The following is an 11,038-nucleotide window of genomic DNA, read 5'->3' on the forward strand; positions in this document are numbered from 1 at the left end:
TTTTGCGCGTCTTAATATCGCTTATCTGAAATTCATAGAAAGCACGGCCAAGATGATGATGATCATCGCGGAGTTCTTCGTGGTTATCTTGAAGGTGCTCTGGGCGTTTGTGACAGCCGGGGCCAGATGGGTCGTGCGACCCAAGGAGAAGAGCGTGACGGGACAGGTGTGCGTGATCACCGGGGCTGGGAGCGGCCTCGGGCGGCTGTTCGCCAAGGAGTTCGCCCGGCGACGAGCGGTGCTGGTCCTGTGGGACATAAACAGCCAGAGCAATGAGGAAACGGCAGAGATGGTACGGCAGATATACCACGAAACGGAGACTCCCATCGCAAAAGATGGTAAGTCAAACCAATGAAGGACTTTTGAAGGATGTTAAAAAAAAATTACCACTGCTTCCTTTTTTTTTTTTTTTTTGCTACAGAGGTTAACGAATTTTTTTACTCTATCTCAGATTTATAACCAAGTCTTAACTGAGTGTCAGCGTAACAACGAGATTGACCAATCAATCAACTGGAGATCGGAATCAACCGATTTTTTCCTCGATTGCGCGCGGATACTAGAAAATCTGAAAAGAAACATTTATTTTTTGCACCATATTTTCGAGTTTCAGGTTCTATTTGAGCAACTTTAGGAAAGGAGAGATACACCTACCAGTCAGACAGAGATGGAATCAGGATTTTTTTTTATTTTTTATGATCGACTAATCAGTTTTCAACAGGTGAAATGCGTAAAATCTTAAATTTTATTTAACTTGTACAAAAAAGGAAACACTTTACTTTAGTCTAATGAAAATCTGACAATGTTCAGGGACACATACTTAAAAACGTAGATTGTGATAATCTTTGGTATTCTCTAATTTTTCTGTTGGATTCAAAATACCAATGCGACTAGTACTTCTACTATCAAAACAACTGCAGCACTCATTTCCTTTTTAATGTGTTATAGTCCTTAGAGAAAAAAAATTGTATCATTCAGAGGTGAAAAAAAACTCCAAATCAGTACATCTCTGACTAAAGCATGACTTATTGTGAGTATTTTAATAAAATAGTTTGCATGTGGACAACATATTCATTCTCCTACAGTCACATCATTTACCTTCTGTGCCATACTTAAACCTCCATTCATCATTTCTCCATTCTCCATTCTGTAGGACCTGTTGGAGGAGTGGAGGAGGTCCCTGCCTTCCAGCCTCAGGTCTACACGTACGTGTGTGATGTGGGCAAGCGCGAGAGTGTGTATTCCACGGCGGAGAAGGTGCGGCGAGAGGTGGGAGAGGTGGACATACTGATCAACAACGCCGGCGTGGTCTCAGGCCACCACCTGCTGGAGTGCCCGGACGAGCTGATCGAGCGCACCATGGTGGTCAACTGTCACGCACACTTCTGGGTGAGCTTCTCCTGATTGTGTCGTCATGGTTTGTTTTTGTTTGTTTGGGGCCTTGCGCTGTGATGAACCATATAAAACAGTGTCACGAGCAATGTGACGCCAGGAGTTTTTCCCCACGCCAGCTCCCATGCTTCCTTCAGAATCTCTTATCCCACCTCTTGGTGTCCAAGTCAAAAATCAAAGATAGTGTCTAACTCCCTCGTTGAGTGGAAAGTGAAAGTATCTGACCATAAATAGCCATCTTTCGTTTCACTTTTTAGCTAAAGTTCTGCCACAGGAAAGTCACAAGGTTTCTCTTTGATGAAAATTCCCCGGTATTTGGTGCAGATTCCTCTGGTATGGAAGGTCTTCCTTTATCCTTGTGTGATGGAAGGAGGAATCTGCATAAGCCTCGTATCAGTTCAGCACATTTTGTTGGCAGGTGGTGATTTGATGGGGATCTGTATCAGATTTTCTCTTGGCTCCCCTCCCGGGGGCCTTCCTCTGCCGTTTTATCTCCAGCAAAACATTTTGTTCACTTAAATGTGTTTCACTTCAAATAAACATGAGCTGCAGCATAGAACGGAAAAGGAACGGGGATAGGGAAGGTCAAAAGTGCCACAGTGTGTTCTAACTAAGTAATTATTTCTTAATGTCAGAATTAAAACATATGAATACTTTTTATTCACATAAATGTATCTGCAATGTTTCCTACAGATAGATTTATGTCATAATCTAATGATTTATTTTATTTATTGAATTATGGGCACTTTCAAACAATTTCAGGGTCTGTCGTTGGGTGGGGCAAACACATAGTGAACCCTCCCGTGGTCTTAGCGAGACCACGGGAGGGGGCAAATATCATGGCCAAGCAGCCAGGAAGTGGCTAGATTTTCCTGTCAGACCATCAGTTTCTGAAATCACGCAAAAAAAAACCTTTGTAAAAGCGCACGCAGTGAGACCGAACCGGACCAGACCGCGCACAGAGTAAAAAACTCATGGGGTCCAAATGACCCCATCTCTTAATAGAGCGGCAGGGCTAAAGACGATTGGTTTCACAATTACTTACAGTTCAGTTTCACCAATCAGATGGTAGAGTCTGGTTGATGAGTCAATGCGAAGCTGTGGAATATTTTATGGCAAATGAACTGAGATAGTAAATAAATGCAAAAAAAAAATAAATAAATTATGTCAGAAGTTTATGATTAACAGATTTTTTTTAATCTTACTGTTTACATTTAATTATTTAATATAGATTAAATTAAACAAACTATAATTTTATTTATTCATTTATTTATTTTATAGATTCATTTCCACCTAAATTCTAAAAATAATTGTGCGTTTGCTAAACTGCGACATATTTGAGCCTCCACAGGATACAGCCTCCCACTGTGATTAGAAAATTCATGTGAGGGGAAGCCTTTCTGGAAAAAAAAAATTAGATGGATGGGGCTCCGTAATGAAAATGAATTTTATCACTTAGCTGCAGCAGCCAGCTCTGCTTGGCAGCTGTTGTGCCTGTGCATAATTAGTTGTCTTTTTATTTAACCTTTTTTTCCCCCAGTTTCACTCCACAGTAATGTCTCTCTCACTCAGAGGTAGAGTTGTCGCAGCACTTCTCACTTTACATAGGAGAGGGTGGTTTTGCCTTTTTTTTTTTTTTTTTTTTTTGCGGCTGCAGGTTGTTTTTATATCGAGACGATTTCTGAGGGACGCAATGACAACACAACAGTTTGAAGTTCGTTAATTGAGCATGAAAATCTCTTGTGTTGTCAAACAGGTTGTGTATTTCCTCCCTAGTGGTTTCTCTATTCATGCTCCTCTCTGCTGGCTCTCCTCGTGTTCTTTTACATCCAGGATTTGGAGTCGGGATATAGTGGTTGGGTGGCAGATTTGGGGATTCCTAATAGCGAGCTGTGTTTGTGTATCTCCAGTATTCTATGGAGAGCGTGCGTTCTTTAGAGGTGGGGTGGAGACGAGGGATGGCGGAGGGAGGAGGAGACGGGGCAGATGAAAGAAGGATTTAATGAATGGCGACAGCCAGAATGGAGGATGTGGTTCATTAACGACACAAGCTGGATGAATAGAGCTTAGACTAACAGAGACCTGACCACTATCCTCTCACAAGCACTGTTTCTCACTACATGCAGGTGGTACCTTTTTGTTCCATGTTTTAGATTTCTTTTTTTCTTCTGCTGATGTGTTGTTAGACGGGATAACTTCTCCTTTTATGACTCAGCAGGCAAACTTTAGCTTAAGGCTACTATTATTTTCATTTATATGCAGGGAAGTACTGTAGATATTCAAAATGCAATTTAAGAAGACTGCACTAAACTGACAGTAGCTCAAAACAGCATTGCAAACAACAAATACATAAGAAAACATAAAAGTTCATTAGAAATGTAAACAATGACATGATGATACTATAAGCAAAGTCCAATCCTCAATTAAATCATCCATCTACACACTTACATCCAGGTGTTTGAGCATTAGCAATATTTTAAAAGTTCAACCTAACTCAGATGCATATGGGTTACATCCCAACAACAAGGCACAAACGTGAACGAAGCATCTTAAAAGAAAGATGAGACATAGCTCAGAAGAAGATACCAAGTTTTAAGGAATACTTAATAAAGACTTAAAAATATTACTTGTAATCCAATTCATGAAGAGCAGAGATGGAAAATTAAAAGAGTCAGTGAAGAGCTGTTAAGGTTTTTTTTATTTTTTATTTTTAATATTCAAAACAAAAAATACCACAAAAAAAAAATTGTTACAGATAGAAATCCACCTGAGTAAATCACACTATCATCAGCAAATAAATGGAAACAAGCATTTAAAAGTCATTAAGACTATTGATTTATTAGTAAATAACAGCAGTCCCAGAACAATTTTTGTGGAACACCTCTTCACACAAACAAACATGTCCCATGCTAACTGTTTACAAATAAATAATTTCATTATAATTAAGGAAGTGATCAGACTTGGTCCAAATCAGACAGAATCTCAAAGAAAAAATCAAAATGTTGTAACTCCAGTCATCGTAATATTTTGGGAAAGTCTCTTGTTGCTAAGAAAAAAGCACTGTTGCTCTTCAGTAACAGCTCAAATTTGTCAAACAAACAAAGCTTTCCTCGCACTTGATCAGCATAACTGTATGAGAGAAAAGTCTAGAGAACTCCTGCAGCAACAGTTTCTGATCTGCTCAAGTTCTCATTTGTTGGACACCGCATCAGGAATGAGGCAATGACTGAGATTGGAGCAGGAAACGGATGGTAATCGTAGCGTGGTTGTCTGTCTGCCAAAGCAGCCGAACCCAGACCCCGTACTCCATATTCCATCTCTCCTCCTTCCAGGGGCCTCTCTGACTCCTCCCAAGCTGATTTCAAGGCATTGGGTGCAGCTGGAAGGGAGTCACAGAGGCCAGCGCCGCTCTTCCGGCTTTGCCACACACACAATGATTCAGTCCCTTTCTTCTCTTAAGATTTCTCTGTTTTTATGAGGCATGCGTTTCTCTGATGCTTTTATTAGTCCAGCTGACCACTTGTGATGTTGACCACTTACTTCTGAGTCACGATGGCACATGGGACACACAGTCATTTTGCAAGAGAGACACCAGAGTTGTTCATGTTTGAAGCTTTGCACTTATCTAGCGGAATGACACGACAGGAAATTAGCATCAGCATCTTGAGCTAGTTATCCAACAGGTGGTTCTGTGAATGACAAACACTCGCTTCCCCCTTCCCGCTCGTGGAGATCCCACTTGTCTTGTGCAACGCCGTGACATGGCGGGAAAAGAACCTGGTGCCATCCCATGCATAGGCTAGGCGAGAGGGTAATGGTAAGCTGCTGCTGACCCACTTTATCTGACAATTGGTTTCTTGTCTGTGGATCAGCTTGACAAGATGCCAGGCGACAGGAGCCAAGTTCCGCAGGCAGCATTCCTTCTGTAGGCAGAGAAAGGAGGCAGCCAGGCAGAAGGGTCCTACTTGACTAGTTTTATAAGGGCCCCTCCTCCGGCCTAGTGCACCTGTATGTCTTCACGAGGCTACTTATCACTCCTCCCTTTTCCATGTACCTGTTCTTGCCTCTAAAACTAATGACTCCTTCACCCATCAATCTTTCCTTTTAATTAAATGTCTGATATGATACCGGGAGATGCCCCACAGGCCAAAAAGTTGTCCGAGAAAGAGCCAGAGAAAGAGGTTTTGCCTTACTTTTTTACTTAGTTAAACATCTCAGTGATTGGGAAATAGTTGAGTCAAGTTAAAACAAATTAAAGATATTATAAAAATACAGACTATTTTGTATTTTTAAATGGTATTTTATTTATAAGATAGTGAGGTGTGTCTCATTAAAGACTTGGTTTGAAAGCACAGTGACGCCCTTTCTTTAAAATACACAATCTTCAAATTCAAATGGAATTTAAGATTGACTTCCATTTGAAATTAAAGTCCTAAAACTAAACTCCTAGAAATGTTAATCAACATTATTGTTTCCTTTATATTGCTCACTTTGTCCCATTAAAATCGAAGGTTCTCTTTTGCCTGGGACACCAGTCAAAGATAGCAGCAATGCAGTAAATATAGATTAGTAAACCAAACAAAAACAGTGAAACACAAGACCTAACTTAAGTTTTAACCAGACCTTTAAATTTATTCATAGAAGTATTGCAGAATAAGTTCAGTTTAAAGACTTTTCCAGGCATGAAATGTTGAAAAACCGAAAGCTCCCTTTCTGAGTTTGGTTGCCTCTCTACACTTAAAGCACCATTTTAAGTGTAAGTTGAGTTAGACTACTGGTTTTCTTGTTTCCTTCTTTAAACATATACTTTAAAAGAAATTTTAGGCTACAAGCATGTACAGTTGCATAGAACAGACAATGATAAATGAGAAAATCCCAGTGAGTATTAAATCTCAGAGCCTCGTGACATACTGAGATATAGCCAGCGCATCTACATCCAGTTCATCTCTATATTCAGTGACAGTCTAATGGTTCAATCTGCCAGCAAGAAATATTATACTTACTATCAAATAATCCTAAGAAGATCTTCAATTTTTTCACAAGAAAACAAACGTACTCCCTAAATGACGAGTCATCAAGTCAAAATGTTAAACATTGGAAAGTTAACACCATTAGGTAACTATCTTTTCTCAAAAACTTTCTCTGCCGGCACCAAAGTTTTGTTTTCTCTCCGTTTAACACAAGTTATAGATTACAGAGCTGTTCTTGTGTACATGTTGAATATACTCAAACAATTTTTAAGAAGAAGGTGCAGAGAAGTAAATTACAGTACAACTGAATAATATAACGTACATGAAAAAGTCAGCATAAAAATCAAAGATTTGAACTTTTTGGGACCCGTTTATAGACTTGCAAAAATTCTGCAGTAGAACCGTCAATCTTAATCATTTAGGTTCTACCTGTAATGTAATTTGGAAACCATCCAATGCTTTGCTTAGACAAACCGTTGTGTGCAAGATATTTGATTAAAGCTAAAAGACAGTGAAAACAAAGCTTTCTGCTTTTGTTTTGTTATTGATGCCCTTCACAGCAATGTGTCTTTATGACTGAAACCTTTGTTAAGTCTATTTTTGTAAAAAAAATAAAATAAAATAAAATATCTCCCTGAAAGGTGAGTAAATTTGGTGAGTAAATTGGAAAAAAAAAAATCAATTTAGCAAGTCTTCTGCTTCAACCTACATTACTAGGTAGGTATGTTCTGCAGACACAGAGTACTTAATAACACCAATTGCAACCCGTCAATGTTCTTTCCATGTGAATAAATTGGTGAATAAATTGGTTCCTGTTGTACAACCACTTGGGTTAAGATTTAAGTAACAGTCAGCAGATGCTGACTATTTAGCCTGGTCCCTTCAATTCATCAATCTTCCCATATGGTCACTAAAATCAACCCAACCCATTCCATTTCCTCGTTCTGTAGTGGTATCAGACAAGCTCTGGTGCTCAGAAAGATTTGTGCTCCCTCCCATTCATTCTCTCATCCAGGGAGAAGTCAACCCAATTAAATGGCCATCTGGTCCAATGCAAAGGCCAATATTTTGTTCATATTCCTGTTGGTCAGGGGCTAGCACTAATGCAGCCTGACACCCCAGCTGCAAGAAGCTTTGTGTGGCTTAAATGCTCCAGGGGGCACCCACCAATTAGGAGGGGGTGCAGCGGGCAGGGCACCCCACTTGGGCCAAGGAGGCCCGGCTGTGTCGGCGGGTAATTTAGCGGAACAAGAGAGCGTTGAGACCCAATTACGGCGGCTCTGATGTAAGACACGAGACTCTGGTTGCCTTCACACATTTTGTGTCAGAGAGGTCAGTGGGGGTCATACCCACATGCCAGAGCTGCCATGAGAAGCAGGACATCCCGGCAGGGTGGGAGAGAGATGGGATGGTTGGTCACGCTCAGGCCCGTCCTCAGCTTGGGGGAGCAATCTTTTCCTCCACCAGTTCCAGGTAAAAAGACCACTCAGCAAATCTGTCCAGCTGAAATCTGCAAAACTGGCTTGAACTGTGTAGCATAGTGCCAGGTCAAGTCATTCCCTGCTGTCAAAAAGTTGCTTTGGGAGTGGGAACTTTTGGCTCAACTCAGGTATGGGCATATCTCGAGGTAATTCTTCATTTGCACGCAACTCTCTCCCTCTGCTGCCATTCTGGCTCATAGAGTCCTTTCTCAGCGTTTGCCCGGGTCTCGCATTCTCTGAGTTACCTCTCTTTGGGCCCCATCTTTTGATGAGTTGAATATTGCACCGACCTTAAAATTTATGTCCTGGAAAACTGCAGATGTCTGGATCCGTTTCAGATCAGTTATACCTGACTAAAAAAATTAACTCAAACAATGAAGTCATTTTTATTTCTTACAACGGCCTCTCTGTGTAGGTTTCATCTCACTAAACAAGCAGAAAGGCATCTGCAACACAGAAGTCTCACTAAGGATTACGTTAAACGTCAGTAGGTCCAATACAGTTAATCTCTGGGTGCAGTTTTAATGAGGCGTTTTCCTCCCTGCACTGGTGGATCCAGGGCTGTACTACCTGGTACCAGGCTCTCTCTGGCTCCGTGCTCCCCTTCTGTAAATGTTTATTAAGAAGCATGGATCATTTCTCTGGCAAGGGGTTCAGATCATAAAACTGTTGCTTTTCATTTATTTCATCACAAATTATTTGAATACAAGCAATTTAGGTGTAGTACAATTTTCCAAACATTATATTTTTCTGGAAAATTTGTAAGAGCCTTTCCATAATCTATCCATAATCTATCCTGTCCTTCCTTCCTTCATTCCTTACTTCCTTTCATCCACATTCTTTCTTGGCTTCCTTTCCTCAATCCTTTTTGCCATTTAGTCCTTTGACCTTTCACTTGCTTCTCTTTATATTCTTGACTTACCTTCATCCCATAATCATTCTTTCCTTTAGTCCTTACTTCTACTTCCTCACATCAGCCTGACCTCTGTGACAAACAGTGAACAACAGTGAAACCAAAGTAAACCTTGTATTCTTCTGCTAAAAAGGATCCAATAAATAAACTCTGAATATTGAAGCTCTGTCTGGAAAATGTCGAATTTTGACATATAAATTGTGCAAGAACTTGTTTCTGTAATGTCACAGTGTAGGTGGTAAATGTCTGTTTCACAGGTGTAGGGAGACGGACGTTTCTGTTTACATCTCACCTCCATCGCACTCTTTAAGGACTGCAGGCTACATGTGTTCTTCACTGTACTAGCACGTATCTCACCTATATCATTTGCTCAGTCACCAACAAAAGGTTTCTTGCAGACCTCCAAGTGGGAAAGTGATTGGTCAGTTCCCGTCATCGTCATTATGTGTCACACCTGCCGATTGGCTCACGCTGTGTGCAGAGGCGCTCCAAACCCGGCAGCAGACGGGCAGAGCCAGCCGTAGACCTCTAACCGTCATCGGACCAGCCGGTGGAATTAGTCCGCCTTTCACGGGACGTTGCGGTTTTTAAACTCTTTCATCCCTGAGCTGGACTCGCTCATCTGAGGAGCTGTTCCGCTGAGTGTCGCTCGGGTGGTGGTGGTGATGGTGGTGGGGCGGGTGTAGATAGAAGAGAGGCTGAACTGAGCTGATACAGGTGCTGAGTGAGCGGAGGCCTGCGACTGGTGTTGTCACCAAGTCTTTAGAGAAAGGCTCAACGAAAGGCACCAGATCTGTGTGGGAAAAGAAGAGACTTTGCTGCAGCACTCGCATCACTCTCTTTGACATCCTTCTTCTCTTTTACATGAGCTTCATAAGGATAAAAGTTTTAAAAATCTTTAAATCTTGTACCTCCCTGCCCCCCTCCCCACCTCTCTCTGTTATGAATTCTCATTCTGATGCTTCTTTCTGCATCACCATGGAGAAGCAAGAGAAACTGAGTGGGGGGAAGGCAGAGAGGATCAAAGAGTGTTGGCACAGACAAACTGCACAAGTGAACTAACCTCTGTTTTTTTCCTCCTTGCCCTTCTGTCTCCTCTGTCCTTCCTCCAGACCACCAAGGCGTTTCTCCCCAAGATGCTGGAGCTGAATCACGGTCACATTGTGACTGTTGCCAGCTCCCTCGGTTTATTCAGCACAGCTGGAGTTGAGGTTAGTATCATACACAGAAACACATACACATCCCCGTCGTTCCCACCGTCTGCGAGCGGGCTTTTCTCCTCGGCCGCCGGCGTGCCAGCTAGCACGCTGAGAGCGAGGAGGTTAGGCCCCATCTCTCTAGTTGTTCCCCCACCCGTTAAATTAAGCAACACAGATGAGCATTCGGGAGTCTCGTATAGATTCCTCTATCTGCAGCAGCGGGGGCGTCGGGGGGGCCCCCAGTGGGCACTGGCCCCGGGGCCAGAATGAGCTGACAGCTCCCCGTGGGACAGAGACATCTTCATCACTGCTTTGTGGACTACTTGCTCCTCATTCAGTATTCAGCTCACAACCTTTTCCGATTGATATGGTTTTTCTTACTATGTTTTTTTTTTTATTATTATTCTAATTCATTCTAAAATATTTCAAGGGGGGTTGTTTATCTCCATAACCCGAGAGAGCAAAACAGTATCTTCCTCAAATTTTTATTAATTTTTTTAAATGATAGTTTTCTTATTTATTCTTGCAGCAAAAAACTCTGTAAGGACGGCTACTTTGAATTCTCTCTTCATTTAAGGATGCATTTTTAAAAATATAATAACAATGTCTTAGATTAACACTAAAGTGTGTTGCACTTTTAGTTTGCTGTTAGAAATGATGTTAATTTCTTAAATGTGACCTCAGATGTGCACATTATTATTTTTTGGGAGTCTATGACTGTACTGTGAGCTTTCTGTGTTTATTGTCACGCATATATTTACCGTCCTTTATTTATTTAGTCTGTTTTTTCTCTTTTTTTTTAAAGATTATTTCCACAGTGTACCACATCAAAACCTTCCTGCCCAGCAGAGCAGCATACTAATGTGCTCGAGAAGAATGCTAATGAAACCATAGAAAAGCGGTTAGGCTCCCTCAGGTTTTCTTTGTGGCTGTATCATTACCATCTAGGAGAAACCCATGAGCCCACTGGGGCATGTTTGACAATGTTTTCTAGTCCCTAGGTGCTTTTTTTTTTTTTTTTTTTTTTTTTTAAGGGGCGAATTTTTTTTTTTTTTTTTTTTCTTTGGGCATTTCTCCCCCAACATT

General features: G+C 41.3%; 1 protein-coding gene across 2 annotated transcripts in view; it reads left to right on the forward strand.

Moving 5' to 3' along the window:
- The window catches only part of rdh10a (retinol dehydrogenase 10a), a 20,086-nt gene that overhangs the window by 3,682 nt on the left and 5,366 nt on the right, over window positions 1–11,038 (forward strand). The window contains exons 2-4 of one of the 2 annotated variants that reach the window (XM_015045968.1): window positions 1–338; window positions 1,151–1,386; window positions 9,866–9,964. In XM_015045968.1, coding sequence (XP_014901454.1) covers window positions 53–338; window positions 1,151–1,386; window positions 9,866–9,964 — 621 coding nt within the window. In that variant the 5' untranslated portion in view covers window positions 1–52. The remainder of the gene's footprint in view (window positions 339–1,150; window positions 1,387–9,865; window positions 9,965–11,038) is intronic. The other variant, XM_015045967.1, reaches the window with a different exon arrangement.

This window comes from Poecilia latipinna, unplaced genomic scaffold, assembly GCF_001443285.1.
Source record: "Poecilia latipinna isolate Pla-1442-1.1 unplaced genomic scaffold, P_latipinna-1.0 Scaffold757, whole genome shotgun sequence".
NCBI lineage: Eukaryota > Metazoa > Chordata > Actinopteri > Cyprinodontiformes > Poeciliidae > Poecilia > Poecilia latipinna.